At 46.2% G+C, this 19,487-nt stretch overlaps 1 protein-coding gene across 5 annotated transcripts in view; it reads left to right on the top strand.

The window, feature by feature from the left end:
- Window positions 1-12,086, top strand: part of ADA2 (adenosine deaminase 2) — a 58,011-nt gene extending 45,925 nt beyond the window's left edge. For all 5 annotated transcript variants that reach the window (XM_081059875.1, XM_081059873.1, XM_081059876.1 and 2 more), the window contains 6 exons: window positions 2,628-2,755; window positions 4,397-4,487; window positions 6,004-6,112; window positions 8,281-8,438; window positions 9,040-9,242; window positions 9,481-12,086. In XM_081059875.1, coding sequence (XP_080916001.1) covers window positions 2,628-2,755; window positions 4,397-4,487; window positions 6,004-6,112; window positions 8,281-8,438; window positions 9,040-9,242; window positions 9,481-9,580 — 789 coding nt within the window. In that variant the 3' untranslated portion in view covers window positions 9,581-12,086. The remainder of the gene's footprint in view (window positions 1-2,627; window positions 2,756-4,396; window positions 4,488-6,003; window positions 6,113-8,280; window positions 8,439-9,039; window positions 9,243-9,480) is intronic.
- Window positions 12,087-19,487: the final 7,401 nt, after the last annotated feature.

The following is a 19,487-nucleotide window of genomic DNA, read 5'->3' as shown; positions in this document are numbered from 1 at the left end:
CACAGTCCGTTATTTGTCAGAGCAATGTTGTCACACATGGTGCAGCTCTGGAAAATTCTGAACACTCATGAGAAAATAAGAGTGTAAAGGACAAAATAACATCTGAAAGTTTTCATGAACGGAGTTTTGACTTTTTATATTGCCTGAAAAAATCTTGGGCCCACAGGGCTGCCCCAGCCGTGCTTTGAGAACCTCTGGGATGCAGCTTACAGGCTCTTGCTGCCTCGAGGATCCGAAGGTTCTACCAGAGCCTGAGAGTCTGCTGAAGCCTTGATCAGTGACAGGAAAAGTTCTCCTTTTAAAAATCCTTGGTAAAGAAAGAGAGAAAAATAACTTTCTTTATCTTCTTGGTTGTATTCTTGGGGGCTACAAATTAAACTGACAAAAGCTATACATCAAAAGGAGAAAAGATACAAATTTTATTTGACATTAATATTTATTTTTTATGTGTATGGAGGTCTTCACAGAAAAGAGGTGACGACCCAAAGAAGTGGCTAGATCAGGTGCTTACATACTATTTTAAGAAAAGGAGATAAATGGTGGAGAAGTGACAAGACAAAGGAAAAGGGGTTTGGGCTTCTAGGGGCAGAAAACTGTGGGAAGATAGACATATGGGGAAAGAATAGACAGTCAAAGTTATTTTAGTAAGTCTGTTTTAGTGGGTCTGTTTTTGTGCAGACCCACCTTGCTGCTGACTTTTTGTCTCTGTGATAAGGGTTGTCCTGGCACAGGAGAGGGGAGGTGGGCACCTCCACAAACAGAAATTTGTCCTGCTTTTAGGAAGATAAGAGGAGGGCAAAGAGCTCTGTCTGTTTTTGCTGCTTCTTAATTGCCTTCAGCTTAAAATAATCCTTTTGGAAAAGCGGCGTATTTGGGATGGCATACAATCAGGCTGTGATCATACTACTCCCCTTCAGTGGGCCATAATACTAATGGGCAATACTAGACCTTGAGCCTAGCACCCACGGTTCTCCCCTCTGGAAAATCCTGTCAGCCTTAACAGTCAGAAAGCCTGAGATATCCACCCCGAGGCTAGCAATCAGGAAAATTCCAGCTGCGGTCAGGGTTGGCTGTGGAGGGGAGTGTATGGAATGCCAGGCATCACTGGGGCGGGCAGCAGGAGGAAAGGGAGAGCAAGGTGAGTTGGGGCCAAGAGAAGGGGCTGGAAACAGCTGCCTGTTCACCCCACTTCCCGAAACCTGGGCAGCAGAGCAGAACAGACGAAAGAGCAAAAAGACCGTTCTGTGGGCCTGAGGAGAAGAGGCCAGCTGGGGGTGCTGACCAGGGGCAAAGGGCAGCTCCTGCAGTAGTACAGCCAGGGGGGAAGTGGGAGGCGCCCTGGGCTGGGGAGAGTGGTGGGCAATGAGAAGACAACGCCCTGCTGCTATGATGCCAGGGGAGCAGGAGCTGACTGCAGTGAGGGAAAGGACTTTTCTTCTTTACAGTAATGAGCTCCCGTTCTGCCTCTCACTGCTGCTCCCTGAACCCCATCTGCTCTGGCTCTGTGTGGAGCCACTGCTCCCTAGGCCAGGTCTAGCAACCCTTTAGCCACAGACCACCTGGGATGAACGTGTTTGCTTGAGAGCAGCCTGCCTCTTTCTGTTTATCAAACCCTACTCACCTCACCCCAGGGCCATGTCCCCCAGGAAAGCTTCTCTGATCATATCCAGTTAAACAAACCCCTTCTTCCTCTGAGATCCCATATACCTCCAGCATTTAATTCTTCCTGCTTTATAGCATAAAAATGGGGAGAGTCTGTCGCTCCACTAAATTGCAAACTCCTTGAGGCCAGGCATCCTGTCTCATTAGCATTTGTTCGTGCCCTCCAATGCCTAGCCCAATTCCTAACATACTGCGGGTGCTTAATGCCCAGGAAAATAACTAGAACCTCCTGCATATCATTTCTTCCCATCCTGGCTGACCCTACAGTCTCTGCAGAGACTCCGACATCCTGTGCTGACGTAGAACTGCCCAAGCACACTACCACCCAGAGGGAGGTGAGACCTGGCCCAGGGACGGGGACGCTGAAGTAGCCGCAGGGATGAGCCATGGCCCCAGTCCAGTGCCCCTGACAGAGGCTTGGAGTGGCCCAGCTGCCAGTGGCACTTTAGAGAGGACGGCTTCACACTCCTTCCTCAGTCTGCTTCTCCCTCCCCCACTGCGTCTTTGTCTTTCGTTTTGACTACTGTTTGTTCTGGCTCTTCTAACCATGTCTCTTTTGGGATCCCTAGTGGTTGTGGCCACCTCAGGTATGTACCACTCGGGTGGGAGAGGGGAGATGAAGGAGGTCCTTGGACCACTCTTTCTGGCTTGTGTCCTTGCCTCAGCTGACTTATTCTTCCTTCATTATACAAGTACTTACTGAGTACCTACTATGTGCCCGGCACTGTCCTAGGAACAGGAACACAGCAATCAACAAGACAGGCAGCTATCCCAGCCTCATGGCATCAAAGAGCATTGTCCCAGGGGAGCCAAGGACTTCTGATAAATGTCAGAAGCCATCACAGGCATTGAACAAATAAATTGCCAAGTGCAGCCTGGTGTTAGAGGTGCTTGGTAGTGAAATTGCAATTGTGCTCTGCTCACCTCTGCTGTCTGCTTGGGCCGGTGCTGCCTTCCCTTCCCAGGTGTATGAACTGAATGGGATCATCCATAACCAAGAGTGGTCAGTGAGGACCTACAAAGAAGCGGCCTGTATGTTTGCAAAAAAGCATCCTGGATTCATTGGAATAAAAATCATTTACTCGGATCACAGGTGAGAGAAAAAAATGGCTGAAACTGCAAGAGTTGGGAGAATGGGATGTAGGCAGAGCCCCTAGGTGGGGAAGGGAGAGGGGAAGAGAAAGAGGGGTGAGAAGGGAGGCTGGGGGCCAGAGACCCCTCAATACCAAAGAGGTATGGGCTCGGCATGTGCACTTGAGTGTAAGTGCAAAAATCTATCTCTGAAATCACTTGTAGTTCCAGTCTTTACAAGACTGAAATGAACAACTGGAGCAATTTTCCAGGTAATTCTAGGCTGTGATCCCACATCTGCCTGGGTGACTCAGTTGGGGTATGTTATTGCCTGAATATTCAGATAATTGGCCCGTTTCTTTTTTTCAATTTGCCATGGGGATTCTGTCTAAAATCAACCATGTGATGTGTGTGGCCATATGCAGGGCCTTCATTGGTAACCAGGCCCTGAGTGACATCTGTCTCAGCCTGTGTGTGGAGACCCCAGAGCACGCACACGTGTGTGTGTGTGTGTGTGTGTGTGTGTGTGTATGTGTGTGTGTGTCCTGGTGGTTTAAAGAAGGACCATTCTTTTCCTAAGCAAGTGCAGAAAACCTTAGAGCTTAATTTTCTTTCAGATTTTACAAATGTAAGAGCTCTCTCCTCTTGTCAAAGAGCAGACAATCTAAGGCCTGTGACCTGGCCAGAGTTGGAGATGCAGGGGTAGCAGCCCAATGGGGGTCACATCTGTCAGGGCAGGGGGAGGGGCTGGGCTCTGGAGGGCAGTCAGACTTCCCAGGAGCTTCCTGACCTCCTGTGGATCCTCAGGAGCTGAGGCCACACCTGTGTGCTGCTCAGCCAGGATGGAGCTTGCAGGATGGGCCCATCGGTTCTGCTCAGAGGCGCCCTGGGGGCCAGAGGCAGGAGGATGTTTGGGCTGAGCTGCAGTGTCCCTATGGGGCTCTGCAGAAGAGGGAATGTGCAGGTGTGGGGGGACAAACAGGTCCACAAAACTGAGGAATAGAACAAGTGAGCCAGCTGCTGGGCAGAGACCTTCCTCCCATCATGGAGTTGTTCCAGGCCTTCTGCTTGTTTTGTCTCTATGCTGGACTTGAGGGGAGAGGAGTGCAGAGGCAGGTAAGAGCCTGGTTATGTGCTTTCGGGAGTGCCCGGCTCTTGCTGACTTAATCAGGAAGAGACCATGTAGTTGTCAGGTCTAGCTGACCCACAGGGACTTGGGAGATCTGTGGCATTTCAGAGGTGTCCAGTGAACAGAGAGCTGGCCCCTGTACTGCACCCACTTCCAGGACCCACCTTCTTGGAGATGCAGGTCAACTTTGGGACAAGGCCACTTTGCTTCATGCAAATGTAGGTCAGTAAAACTTGTCTCATGGGTTCCTTTAGCTCACCTGCTTTTCAGAGACTGTGGGTCCCTCTGCAGCCAGCCAGGGAGGGACTTAAGTGAAATATCTCTCAGCTGCAGCCACTTACAGGGATCACAATAGCCCGGCTCGGGTGGGTCATGGGGTCAGTGGTGCTGAGGGTTTGGGAAATGTTTGCCACATGCCCTGGCCTGGACCAGACTGACCAGCCGCAGGCACCGAGGGAGCTGCTGGGTGGGGCGCACGGCTTCCTCAGCACCGAGTCACGCTGTCTCCCATGCTTCTCTCTGTCTCTCTCACAGATTCAAAAACGTGTCCCTCATCATGAAATCTGTCCAAACAGCCATGACACTTCGAACCAGATTCCCCAGGACGGTGGCAGGGTTTGACCTGGTAACTGTCTGCGCAGCAAGGCATCTCTTTGTGAAGGGCAGGGCAGCGCCTGTGAAATCCTCTGAAGAGGCACAGGCTGCCAACCCAGGCCTGCTCAGCGTTCAGCGCTGATCCTATCCAGGGGCCTGCAGGGGTTGGGCAGCCACCAGAGCAGGGAGAGCAGAAAAGGCCGGACTGCTAAAAAGGCACAAGGAAGGGAGTTGGGACAATGTGGATGACGGGTTTGTTCCCATCCCCTGCCTGCTGCCCTTGTTCCCAGCCTCTGCTCCCCTGCATCTCCTCTCCTTTTGCTCCCCCCAGCTACGTGTGACACTGAGCATGCATAGGTGGTGCTGCCCTCCCCCCCAAAGCCCAGGCCACACTTGCCCTGTGCTGGCTCGTTAATCTCATTAAGGAATCTAAATTAATTGGGACTAGCTGGCTAACAGGACTGACGCCCTCTCCCAGAATCGGACGTTTTACTGGAGACTGTACAGTGCTTGCAGATCAACCAAGGAGGAGATTTCAAGGAATTGTTTTGTTTGGATCCAGGATGTCCTCTGGGATCCTTGGGGGTGTCTCAAAGGATCCGCTCTCCAGAAGGGGCAGAAGCCCCTCCCACCTCAGCTTTTCCATCTGCGTGCAGCACTGACAAAGGAGCCTGAGCTGGAGAGCCTGCAGTGTAGAGCTTCTGGAAGAGTCCACACAAGGACTGTCGTGGACAAATCCCCATGGGAACCTGGGGTTGGAGGGAGGACAGGTTTAAGGGTTCACTTGCAAGTTTCTTTCAAGCCTACGCTCCATTCTATCATGTAGAATATCCATATTTGCTTTATTATAAAAATGTGTCATTGCCACCCTCCAATTATAATTGGCGTCTTGAAGGAGGTACCCCTTTTGCCCTAAGGCACTCTTACTAGCAGCACGCAGCTAGCTACAAAGCCCCAGGGCACATGTGGCTTAGTTGAAAAGCATGATTTGGGGTGGTTGCTGTTCTGGTTAGTTATAACTGAGTGGCTGAGTCACAGAGGGACCCCCCCGCCCCCCCGGGGTGAGTGGCCGAGCTGCATCCGAGTCTGCCCAGTTCAGGGCTATGCACTCTCTCCTCTCTCCCTCTCTCTCTGTTTCTTTCACTGTCAGTTTCTCACTCTCTTGTTCTCGCTTTGTCTCTCTGTCTCTCAGTCTCTTATTCTCTGTATCTCTTGTTATTTCTCTTGCTCTCTCTCCTTACTGATTCTCCCCACTAAGGAGCTCAGGGTTAAAGCACAAGGGCTGGGAAGATGGTGTGAGAAGACAAGATGGGAGGGGCCGAGTGGCTACAAGGTACAGTCCTTACTCAGGGGGAATTTTTGGGCAAGAATGCACTCTCTTTTCTGTGCTAATCTGCTACTGGTAATTCTTAAAGGGCTGGACGACTAAGGCCTCAAGGAGTAGTGACAGGGTACAAGGAAGGGTGTTCACAGGCTGCCGGCGGCACCAGCAGCAGAGTGAGGCATGCACAAGCAGAGGGTTCCACTTTCCCTCCTCTGTCCTGCAGGTGGGGCGTGAGGACACTGGCCACTCCTTGGACTACTACAAAGAGGCTTTGATGATTCCAGCCTCACAAGGCTTCAAACTGCCTTACTTTTTTCACGCCGGAGAGACAGGTAAGCCATGCGGCGATCATCAGGCGACAGAGATGGGCATGGATGGGAGGGCTGTTCAGTATCACTCAAGAGAAGTGACAGGACACCGGGGCAGTAGCGTTATAGTCAGTAGTCGCTTTGTGGCACCTGGCCATTTCGTATGTACCATCTCATTTAATCCTGACAACAGGGTTAAATCTCTGGAGAAGGAACAGCAGTACTAATAAAGTATTGGGCACTCTACATGTATTATTTCTGTCTCTCACCCCAGTCCTGCTAGGAAGGTGTTCTTATCCTTATTTTATAGACAAAGAGCTTAAGGCTCCAAACATAGTATAATCGGGCCAAGGGTAGAGAGCTGTAAGTAGTGGAGTCTGTATATGAGCCATTTCTTAATGAGTGAATTGTGCCTGAGAGGTTAGCTCACCTGTTCACAGCCACACAAAGAGGGACTAGACCCAGGCCTGTCCTGGCATCTGGGAGGCTCTGTCCAAACTCATCAGTGCCGAAGAGGAGACCCTACCCTGCCCAAGCACCTGACTGCTACTGTTTCTGACATGCCATTAACCCAGTATGTCTTTGTTCCCCAAAGCTCAATGCGAGAGCTTGGTCAGCTTTCAGCCCCTGCCATCTTTCAATTCTTAACATGTATAAACCCTAACCAAAGGAGTCTCAGATCATGGCTGCAATTTCACGTCAAAATGAAGATTTGGGGGGCCTAGACCAGGAGGAAATTTTGGTGCTGACCCCCTTGGAAATATGGGGAACTTGAATTTCACAACCAGGCTTAAACCTTGGTTTATTATGCCACCTCTCAGAGGAAGGTTCTGAGTGCATTTATCTCTTTTTCTTGACATTTCAAGTCAATTTAGATCCAATTTAGATCAAAGCTATTCCAGGAGATTTAAATAATTGTGACAGGATTGGGTAAGGGGTAAGGGGCTGTTAACCTTGAAGAACTTGCGATCTAGTTAGGAAAATCATACTTACTGTGTGAAATCATTTCAACAGTATGAAACACTAACACAGGATCCAACCAAATTCCAAGATGCCTGGTCCTAGGAGAAGATTTTGCTAGGATGTGGGTATTTAATACCCAAGACTAGTGTCCTTATTTATTTATTTATTTTTATATTTTAAGAAGAAATCTTTGAAAAGAACACATTAGGTAGGAAACCAGTGAAAATCCACCTAAAACACATGCCCTAATCAGCAAAGGGAATTCTTGGGTTTTATTCCCAATAGAAAAGTGGAATTCTCATATCTTACATGTGGATCAACTAGGATGCTTTTGGCTACCAGGAAGGGAGTACACACACCCAACAGGTTTTATAGTAAGGTCATGTGTTATCTCTCATAATAAGCAGCCCCTGCTGTCCTCACTGAGTCTGGGATTTCACCTTACTTAGCCATGGGATAGTGAAGTCACCTTCAGACATGACCACATCCAATGAAGCAAAAAATGAGAAGTTTCCTCCAGTGCATCTCTTTTTATTAGGGAGGAAGCCCCCAGAGTTCCCCACAAATAACCTCTCAGGCCAGCACTAGGACTATCCTAGCTGCAAGGGAAGCTGGGAAAGTCGGGACCTGTCATTGTCAACCCTCTAAGTGGGGCCCTACCAGCAAGGAAAGGGAGTGGGGATGGCTGGTGAGTGGGCAGCCAGTAGCATCTGCCACTGCTTTGTTCATGCCGGCCGTTGCAGTCTTGCAATTGATATTGTCCCAAGTGTATTGTTAAAGATACAAAGTAAGTACATACAAATAATTATATTGACAGAGTCTGCAACACATTGTTGTAAAGATTATAAACGTAAAATTCCCAGAAAATAGTACTGGGAACAAACGAAAAAAAAAAACAAGGAAAAGAAAGAATACAGACTGTGGGGTCAGATAGATCAAGGTTTTAAACACAGTTTTGCTGCTTGCTAGCTGTGTACCTTTGTTCAATTTATAAAGCCTACGTGCATTTCAACTTCATCTGTTACATGAGTACATATACATGCATTCATACATACACCCGTATAAAGACATGCCTAACATTGTTATAAGAAAGATATGTGTGTGTGGGTGTGTATTTATCTTAATGTTTATTTATGTTCCTTTTCTTACTTGGGGGGTCTGGAGTCTTTATCTGAGAATGATCCAGGGGTCAGATCCGGATGGACTGAAGACTACCCTTTTATCCCCAGACTGGCAGGGTACATCCATAGATAGAAACCTTCTGGATGCCCTCCTACTGAACGCTACCAGGATTGGCCATGGATTTGCTTTGAGCAAACACCCAGCAGTCTGGACTAACTTATGGAAGAAGGACATCCCCATAGAAGTCTGTCCCATCTCCAACCAGGTAGGCATGATCCATGGGACCCACCCAATATGAATTTCTCCCCCAACTACAATGTCTGCTCTAATTTTCAGACTTTTTCCTGTATAATTGCTCTCTCCTTAACTCACCTGTTTTCTATACTCCTCCACACTCACAGTCCCATTAATGAAGTTCTTTAGAAATGGCCCTTTACTTAAATCATTCATAATAATGAGGCAGCAGCAAGGGTCCTGAGTGGGGCAGAATTTTGGGCAAAGCTGTGGACAAAGCTAGGGGGACATTGAGGGAGGCCAGTGAAGTGGCGGGGTTGTAGGCAATGCCACTCCTGCCGTGCCCGGGGCTCTTCGTGAGCTTGCCTGTGTCGCAGCTCTTTGAGAGCTGCTCTGAGCAAGGCCAAGAGAGAACAGATGCTTGTGGTGCTGGTGGAACTTGGAGAAAATTAGGAAGAGAACGGGAACTGGCTCTGTTCCTGTGTTAGGACTTCGCCCAGAAGTCAGCCCAATGTCCAGGATGGGGATGGGGATGAGAAAGAAGCTGATTATGTTTATGCTTCATGGTCTTTCCTTCCTTGTGTTGGCTTTTCCTGGATCAAAGTGTTTCTCCTTTGCCTCCTATTGGGCAGGTTCTGAAACTGGTGTCTGACTTGAGAAACCACCCTGCAGCTGTCCTCATGGCCACTGGGTACCCCATGGTGATCAGCTCTGATGACCCAGCTATCTTTGGTGCCAAAGGCTTGTCCTATGATTTCTATGAGGCCTTCATGGGCATTGGTGGGATGACGGCCGACCTGAGGACACTCAAACAGCTGGCTATGAACTCTATCAAGTGAGTGACCTGTGTGCTCCCAGGTCCCCGCTCCCTCTTCCATCCCACAACTTGTGCTTACCTCCCTTAGAAGTTTGGATCAGAAGCCTGGAAAGTTTCTGTGGGTTTTCTCCACGTTTCGTTATTGCCCTTGGGCTGGGAAGGCATGTGTTCTGCAAGCATCTGCGATTCCCTCATACTTTCGTCCTGCTCCCCAACCCCCTTCCTGGGGCTGACCTGGGTGCCTCTTCTTCTGCAGGTACAGTGCCCTGTGGGATATTGAGAAAAAAGCTGCCATGGAAACCTGGGAGGAGAGATGGAGAGACTTTGTAGCTGATCTGGCCAGGAGGCCAAAGTGAGATGATAGCCATTTAGTAACCCATTCCTCTGCTTCCCTCCACGAGCTGTCTCCACTTTCTCTAAATCATTCTTGAATCCACTCCAGTGTAGTTTCTGCCTCCATTTCTTTATAAAAACCGACCTTGTGAAGGTTATCAATGGCCTCCATGGTACTCAACATCTTGGGAACACCTTGATCAGTTGACTGAACTCATCTTTTTGAAATATTTTTCTCTCTCAACTTCAGGAATATCAACTTTCTTGGTTTTTATCCTTTTTCTCTGGCCATTGCTTCTGGGTCCCCTTTCCAGATGCTCTTTCTCTATCTGATCTCTGTGTTGCATTTTCTCAGCACTTACTCCTTCCTCTCTTCTGATCTTATCTCTTTGTTTCTCTCCTCTTCTTTTCTCCTCTTTTCCCATTCAATACTGTTTTACTAGGTAGCCTCATTAATTCTTTTGCTTTTACATACCATTTATTTGCCGATGATTCCCAAATTTATTAACCACTTAGACGGCTCACAGGAATCTCAGAAACCTATTATGAGCAATTTTGAAATCTCAGTCTCTTCCCTTTCAACCTTTCCCTGGTTTTTCCCATCTTGGTAAGTGGAACCTCCACCCATTCCACCCAGTTGCTCAAAGCAACTTTGCCTTTTCCAATTCACTTTTCACAGAGCAGTGACTTTAAAAATTAAATGAATTCAGGGCACTGCATTGCTTATAATCCAGTGTACTTACAAAAGCCCAAGTGTCTCAACAGGGCATGGAGCGTCCCGTTTAATCTGGACCCCTTCCAGCTCATCCACACCAGTTGTCTCTAATGCACCAGACTCTGGCCACACTCTCACTCGTTTTTGTTCCTCAAATGTCCTAAGCTATAGCCTGCATCAGAGTTTTTCGCATTATCTCTGCCTGGAATGTTCTTTCTTTCCACTTTTGTCTAACTAACTCCTGTTCACCATTGGGTTTCAGGTTTCATGTCATTATCTCAGAAAGGTTTCCCAGACCCTCTAATCTGTTATTTTCTCTCATGGCACCTTGCTTATTTCCTTCTTATTACAATTTGTAATTTTATATTTATTTCTGTATTCATAGTCTTCCCCCCACCAGACTATAAGCTCCATGTAGGCAGGCACTAATGATTATTTCATGTACATTGTAAACCCAGAGCCCAGCTCCATGCCCCAAACCTAGTCAGTACTCAGTGAACGATGTGTTGAATGAATGGGCATAACTTGTATGTATTGAGCTGGTTGCTAAGACAGGAGGGAGCAGAGCAGAGTTTCCCCAAACAGAAGACCTCATGTGATCAGATTCTGGCTCCTAGCCTGGTCTTTGGGAGAAGGGAGGCAAGAAGCCATCCCTGTCCTCACTTGACTAAAGATGTGAAAGAGAATCAAAGACTTCCTTAAAAATCCCAAGTGAATATCTTCTCATCCATCATCCCTCACCTGCATCTGAGCTCTCAGGCAACAGCCAACCATCTCTCCATTTGTAGTCTATCACCACAGGCTGATACCCAGATGAGACAAGGTGACCTCTAAGATCTTGTCTAATTCTGAGGGTCTTTGATTTATTGCCTTAACCAATTCTAGTAGAGGGTGTGTAAGTCCCAACTCAGCTGACTTACATTTAATAAATGGTAAAAATGGAATTTAGCAGAGTGGGCTTCTGTAACAAGTTGTCATGGCTACAGGAGTCTCCCAAGAGAGTAAGGTCTCTGGCCTGGACTGTGTGTGATCTCTGATTTGGCAAAATAAACCAGCTACAGTCTTGCCTTCTTGCCTGGTTTAATAGGTTGAGTCCTAGCAGATAACTAGAAACACCAACAGAACCAGACCCTGAGTTATGAAGATCTGGGAAACAAGTTGTAGCCTCCTCAGACCTGAGTAATGTTTCTGCCACGGGGTAGAGTAAACAAAGCTGATTTCACTCATTCCTCCTATAGAATTTTCTAGAGGGTACCCTCACATATATGCCTTTTGGAAAAACGTGTGTAAACGAAATCATGCTACCCTTGGGGGCTTGCTATTTATTTATTTATTTTATTTTTTATTTTTTCCCCTTCCGTCCTCCCCTGCCACTTCGGTGCAAGCCGTTGTCTCTCAGTCTAGTTATATAGGACACAGCTCCCTGGCCCATGCTGGTATTATGAGCCTTGTGCTACCCTCCCTCCCCCAGCTGAGGCAGTCGGTCACCGCTCACAGCTGCCGGTCGCTTACGATGGCTGCCGACTGCTCATGGCAGCACACAGTAGCCCAGGCAGCCCATGGCAGCTCAGCTCCAGGGAGAGCCGTTGTGGGAATTTTAGTGGGAATCGAACCTGCGACCTCGGCGTTAGGAGCACAGTGCTCCAACCACCTGAGCCACCAGGCTGGCCATCTGATTCCATTCAATGGACTATAATCTATTATTATTGTTACACTATTCCAGATATGGCCACGGGAATCCTGTTATGCTATTATGTTATGCTGGAACACTTCCTTAATTTTTGACACAATAAAATGTTCTGCTTTCATTTTGTACTTTTTTTGTCTCATGCCAGAGATCAACCATTTCTCCAAAGACCTCTGGTTCCTTTTAGTAGAGAATAATATTTAGAAACTTTGACCTGGGCATTAGATACGTCCATCGCTACTGGTATATGTGTGTATACACACAAATATGATTTTTATATGTAAATACACATAAATGTAATATGTAAATACACATAAATGTTTTAATATATTAAAGCACACATGCATATTTATACACGTACATTTATATCTATTTTCAAATTTATCTATGTATATTAACAAAACATCAGTTTGCACCCATACCTCCAATTCCATTCAATACCATAGGGTTTATTCCAGCCTCCGCCCTTCCCGTATCTGTAACTCTGTTCCTCAACAGTGAGAAACCTGCCTCCCACTATCCTCAATGAATCTTCATATTTGTTCATTCTCCTTGTATGTAGTCCATCTTCGACCCTCACGGTGGCCACCTCTTTAGCTGCCCCCACAGGTCTCATTGGTCCAAGGTGCCTCAATGAAAGAGAGGGCAGCCAATAAAGAAAAAAAAGGGAAGAGAAAAGGAAAAGCTTTGGAAGAAAAGAGAAACCCATGGACTTTCTAGAGCTTGAAGTGACCTCTAGAATGGAACAGATTTGCTGGTCTTATTGAAGCTTCTGTTTCAGAGGCTTGCACATGCCTCTTCTAAGAGAAATTGTGTACTAGTGATTTTAAACTCTTTCTTTAAGAGGATCCTTCAACTATGTATAAGCCTCAGGGGCCCACAAAATCTGGATCTGGTGCTGCTCTGGGTCAGGTCTTCATTTGGAATGAGGAAAACAAGTGGGAGCTACCCTGGGCTGAAAAGACTAGCTAAAATGAGATAAACATCACAGGGTCCTTAGCCTGGAAGGCAGCCTGAAAGTCATCGCCCAGCTTCTGGAGGAGCTGCCTAAAACATCTTCAGGAAGGTGTGGCTGTTTCTTTTAAAGCTCTCGAGCATATGATTCTGGAACTTGCCTCAGTCACCTAGTCCAGGAATTTGAAAGACTGATGTGGTCCTTGCCTCTCACAAGAATTGATCACTTGAAGATTAGATATACGAATATGTAAATGTATCTATAGGCCAAAATCAAGTTAGCATGCTAGATTATAAATATTGTTTTCACATACATAATATATGTTACTTTAAATAGCAGTCATCCTAAAAATAACCTTTGTCAGGGAAGGCTGTAAATAAAACGTGGGCCTGGAAGCTCAGCTGAGGTGTCTGGGAGCATGGTGGGGGATGGGAGCCATTTTGGATTGGCTTTGCCAGGAGCTACAGCCAAAGCCCTCAATACTCACCCACAATGTGCTGCCAGGGCAGAGCTGCTGGGTTTCATTGTGTCCAGGATTTTAGCCAATAGCCTCTTCCTCCACCTCAGGGTGGCCTGGATCCAACTTTCCGAAGGCCTTTGCCTGGGGACTGTCCAGAGACCTTATGTTAAGAGGATGAGGTGTGTTCTGGTTCAGTCAGATCTCCCTGGGGCTAACTACGCCCTTCGCGGTGGAAAAGGGTGGGAGGACTGGAATTTTCAGATTCACAGTAGGATATCAGAGTTAGGAGAGGCCTAAAGATCTTCTTATCTAACTTCTTTGTGTTACAGAAGACTAAATTAAAGCCCAGAGGGGGTAAATAACTTTCCCAAGGTGACACAGTAGGTGACAGCTGGTTTCCTGAGTGGAGCTCAGTGCTCCTGTGACACAGGGCTGATTCTCTCCTTGTCTGAGGAGCCTCTCGGGGGCTTTATCCAGGAATGGGATCCCCTAAAACGCCTAGTGGTCCCAGCTCAGTTCTCTGGCTCAGAGGGAGGAGTTCGGGCAGCCTCAGTCCCTACCCTACCCTCAAACAAGCCCGTCCACCCCCTCCTTGCTTCATGAGGCCAGAACCCATCAGCCGTACTGGGAGCAGGGATTTCCCTCCAGGGACAGACTGACCCCTCCTGTGACCTCTGGCTCTCCTTTGGCGGCCTCCAGTCCCGGAAACAGCCTCAGTTTCCTGTCCCCCCACCCCCTCCCGCTGTCAGGAGGAATGGATTCTTAGAATCCAGGGCCTCAGCTCAAGAGCCTTCCTTTTGTCCATGGTCCCGGGGTGTAGCGCAGGTCTAGGCCAGCCTCCCCTCCCCCCACACGTCCCCTCCCCCATACCAGTGACTGCCATTTAGTGGGAAATGGCCCGAGACTGAAGCCTATGAAAAGCAAATGGCGATTAGTGTGAGACTGAGGATGGCAGGAAGGGTCTTTCCCCAAGGAGCCTCGCCTAGTCGGTCACCTGTGGATGATGGCGGACGGACTGCGGGGTGCTGCTGACCCCTGGTGGCTACTCGCGGAGCCACAGGAATGCCCCCAGCCTCTAGGCACTGTGTGCTTCCCTGTCCTCTACTGTAGCCTCTTGTCACTCTTGGTAACGACACTTAATATTTTCTGACTGTAAAACATGCTTGTGGTAGCAAATTTGTAAACTGCAAGAAGTATAGATGAACACAGAAGTCAACCAATTCCACTGCTGTTGATATTTTGGTCCATTTCCTTTCCACAGTGAATAGTCCTCAGGTCTCATTCCAGTCCCCTCCTTCTCTGCCTTGTCACTTACCACTACTTCCCTCATGTGCTTCTGCTGCCACCTCACCCCTTCCAGGTAGAGAGGCCCTCTTTTGACTTTAGACCATCCTGTGTGCTGCACAAATTTAGAGTACATGGTACAGGGTGGGAGAGTAGTTTCATCACAATTTAAAATTGTTATTGTACTTAAAAATTTTGGGGCCCCAAACCTCCATGTGGTGTTTGAGAATCACGAGGAATATCTTGGCCATGAAAGTTCGCTTCCCCCGGGATGAGTGAGAACCCCCAGCCCCACACCAGGCTCCCCAGACTGGAGTATTGGTGCCAGAAAGAGGAGCCTCAGATCTGAGTGGGACGGAAGGCTGAGGAGAACCCAGATGTCCTCTTAAAGGGCCTGCACATAGACTCACTCGCTCACAAGCACTCACCCTGGGCTCCAGCGGAGGGACAGGGACTGGTGCGAGGGGGATGTCAGATGCATGGGGGGTGCTGGTTGTGACAGACTGAGGTGTGTGGCTTTGTGGTAAGGTCTGAAGGACAGCTGCTGTTTTTCCTCTGTGGGGTCTTCTCCTCCCATGCAGTTGGCAGGCGGGCTCCATCTTTCCTCTGTCGAGCACCCCCTTTTACTCCCCCTGCGCCATGCCCATGACCAAATCTGAATCTAAATTGGTGATTCACTGAGACCCCACCACACCCAACACCATACATACCACAGGAAGCTTTATCAGAGGCTGAAGCTCATGGGAGCCAGCAACTGGCAGCAGGCCTCAAAGTGTCCTAGCTTTTTGCAGAGATACCCCAGATGGTACTGGTGGCAGCCATCCTTGGTTCACAGCATGGCCTCTATCACATGACTCCAAGTCCGGCACGGGCAGCAACCAACCATAGATCACGTTTGTTGCTCCTACCAGGTAGTTTCCACCTAATCCCAGGCAGTGGCTGACCTGAGCCTGCACCAGAGCCCCTCCCAAAAGGCCCCAGAACCAACATACTTGGAGGTTGGCTTCAGACCACAGCAAAGCACCACCCAATTAGCCCCACAAGTGGCACACACAAAGGATGTTCTCAACCGGCACAAGAGCCCATGGTGGGCAAATCTTGCTCCACGGGGTAAGCCCCCTGCACAGCAGTCTCATAAGTTGTGGACATAACCAAATCTGATAGCCAGTCAGCCTGAAGGTCACTCCCACCCACTTACGTGCCAGTAACAATCAAGGCTCAAATATAACAGGCTAGCACACACAACCCACACAAGTGACAGTCTTGGAGCACATGGTGCAGGTGACAAGGGAGATTATGCCAGGGCCCCACAGGGCATCTACTATACAAGGCCAACCAGCAATATCGGAAGGCATAGATCTGCCCAATACACAGAAACAAACACAGAAAGGCAGCCAAAATGAGAAACAAAAAAAATACATCCCAAATGAAAAATCAGGAGAAAAACTCCAGAAAAAGAACTAAATGAAATGGAGGCAAGCAACCCTTCAGAGTCTGAGTTCAAAACAGTGATTATCAGGAACTTAGTGAGAACTTCAATAGAGCGATAGCAAGCATAAAAAAAAGGACATAAAAACCATAAAAAAGAACCAGTCAGAAGAAAAGAATACAAAAACTGAAATAAGGAATGCACTAGAAGGAACCACCAGCAGACTAGATGAAGCAGAGTTCTGAATCAACGATTTGGAAGATAAGGTAGCAAAAAACACCCAATGAGAACAGCAAAAAGAAAAACAAATTAAAAAAAAAAAAAAGAGGATAGTTTAAGAGACCTCTGGAAGAAAATCAAGCATAACAACATTCATATCATAGGGATACCAGAAGAGAAGAGAGAAAACAAGGGATTGAGAACCTATCTGAAGAAATAATGACTGAGAATTTTCCTAACCTGGCAAAGGAAGTAGTCATACAGGTCCAGGAAGCGCAGAGAGTCCCAAACAGGATGAACCCAAACAGGCCCACACCAAGACACGTTATAATTAAAATGGCAAACATTAAAAACAAAGAGAGAATCCTAAAAGCAGCAAGAGAAGGCAACTAGTAACTTATAAGGGAGCCCCCAGAAGATTGTCAGTTGATTTCTCAACAGAAACTTTGCAGGCCAGAAGGGATTGGCGCAAAATATTCAAAGTGATGAAAAGCAAGGATCTACAACCAAGATTATTCTACCCAGCAAGGCTATCATTTAAAATTGAAAGACATATAAAGAGCTACCCAGCCAAGAAAAAGCTAAAGGAGTTCATCACCACCAAACCAGTATTATAAGGAATGTTAGTGGGACTTCTTTAAGATGGGGAAAAAAGATTAAAAATACGAATAATAAAATGGCAATAATTATGTATCAACAATTACTTTCAATGTAAATGGATTAAATTCTCCAATAAAAAATATAGGGTGCTGAATGGATAAGAAAACAAACCCCTTATATGAGAGGGTGAGAAAAAAAATATATACACATTTTAAGAAAGGAAAACACTGTATTAAAATTGTAATACTCAATATATACTGATAACAAAAGATGAATACGAGTCATATTTGACTTCTGCAATTACAAGAGGTGCTCAAAGTGGTTACTATGAGTGTAATTTTAATATAGATTTTTCCTTCCTTAAAATTTTTGACACCCTCTGTATATATTGCCTACAAGAGACTCACTTCAGATTGAAAGACACCCACAGACAAAAAGTAAAAGGATGGAAAAAGTTATTTCATGAGAGTGAAAACAAACAACAACAATAAAAACTGGGGTAGCAATACTTACACCACACACAATAGACAAAAAAAAAAAAAAAGACCTATAAAAAGTGACAAAGAAGGACCCAGTAATCCCATTTCTGGGTATTTATTTGAAGAAATCCAAAACCCTACTTTGAGGGGATGTGTGTATCCATATGTTCATTGCCGCATTGTTTATAATGGCCAAGATGTGGAGGCAGCCTGGGTGTCCATCAATGGAAGAATGGATAAAGAAGAGGTGGTACTTATATACAATGGAATATTGCTCAGTCAGGGAAGGAAATGGTGTCTTGCCATCTGTGGATGGATCTGGAGGGTATTGTGCTGAGTGGAGTATGTCAGACAGAGAAAGACAGATGCTATGTGATTTCACTTATATGTGAAATCTAAAGAACAAAACAAACAAACAGAAACAAACTCATAGATATAGAGAACATTTTGATGGTTGCTAGAAGGGAAGGGGTTGAGGGGGGAGTGAAAAAGGGGAAGGGATTAAGGAGTGCAAGTTTGTTGTTATACAGTAGTTATAGGGATGTAGGATATAGCATAAGGAATATAGTCAATAATGTTGTAATAACTAAGTATGGTATCATATGGGTACTACATTTATCAGAGTGATAAATGGGAGGGGATAGGGGGGCAGGGTGAATAAGGTGAAAGGATTAAGTACAAATTGGTTGTTACAAAACAGTCATAAGGATGTAAAGTACAGCATAGGGAATATAGTCAATAATATGATAATAACTAGGTACAGTGCCAGGGGGGTACTAGGCAGGGGGATCACTTCTTAAATTATATGAATAGCTAACCACTGTGCTGTACACCTGAAATTAATATAAAATAATATTGAATATCAACTGTAATTGAAAAAAATTAAAAAGGAGAAAAAAGGTGAAGAACAAAAAGTGGTCCAAATTTCCAGATGTAATGTACAGCATAGGGAATATAGTCAATAATATCAGGGTTGTACTGTGTCACATGATTACTGGACTTATGGTGATCACTTCTTTGAGTATATAAATGTTGAATAACTATGGTGTACACCTGAAACTGATATGTTGTATGTTAGCTATGTTTTTAATAAAAACCTTAAAAATAAAATAAAATAAAAATTTTGAATAGCTGTACAATCACATTTCAAAAATCAAAAAAATATGAAAAGGGATATATTTGAAAATCTTATGCCTACCCCTAATTTTCCCCACCTTTTTTCCACCCCACCCACTTTTCCCCACTATGTTTATTAGTTTCTTATGCTTATGCAAAATAAACAAATGCCAATATAAATATTTTGTTTTTCTCTTTCTGACATAAAAGACAGCATATTATCCACACTGTTCTGAACTCTGCTCAATATGCCCTGAGGATGTTTTCATTTCAGTCACAGCGAGTACTTCTTTTTTCTAACTCAGGGTTTCACTGTGCGAGCACACCATAGTTTAACTAACAAGGTCCCTATAGGTTCGCCCCTGGATTGTTTTCAACTATCTGTTATAATAAACATTGTCGGGATATAAGTGCCTAATTTATTACAGGAATGAATAGGGCCAGGTGACAAGAGCCCTGTGGGAACTTCCCTGGGTGGATAGATACGCTTCCTCCCATCCATTCCTCCATGACATTGACATCAAGGAGGCCTAGCGAAGATGCCAAATAGTCATCTGTGCATTGGCTGATGGGAGACAGGGTCTTCATAGGTTAAAGGCCTGGTCCAATCAGGTTGGAAGTAGAAATAGCAGAAAGAAAAATATATAGACAACATTTTGAAGGAAAAAATAAGAAATCAGACATAACTTTCTGTAGCAGAGAAGGGACTCCTTGCCTGGACCAGGCCTTTGACGTGAAAAAGGTTGGAGTGCTGAGAGGTCAAGGCCTTAGTCTATGAGCTCTGGTAATGGCCTTTCCTTGATCTCCTCCTTCCTCACTTGTCACAACCATCTAGGGTCCCAGACTTCTTTTAGAAAACCCTGCCCTTCTTTACCCCGGATAACTCACCGAAGACCAAATGCAACAAAGCAGACTAGAGTGAAGGAGAGCGGAATCTGTTTCCAAGGAGGAAAGTGGCAGGGCTGTGCACTCTGCTATCAGACTGA

The sequence above is a fragment of the Rhinolophus hipposideros genome (assembly GCF_964194185.1).
Source record: "Rhinolophus hipposideros genome assembly, chromosome: 9".
NCBI lineage: Eukaryota > Metazoa > Chordata > Mammalia > Chiroptera > Rhinolophidae > Rhinolophus > Rhinolophus hipposideros.
The sequence above is the reverse complement of the archived record's forward strand: the minus strand, read 5'-3'. Positions and strand labels throughout refer to the sequence as shown.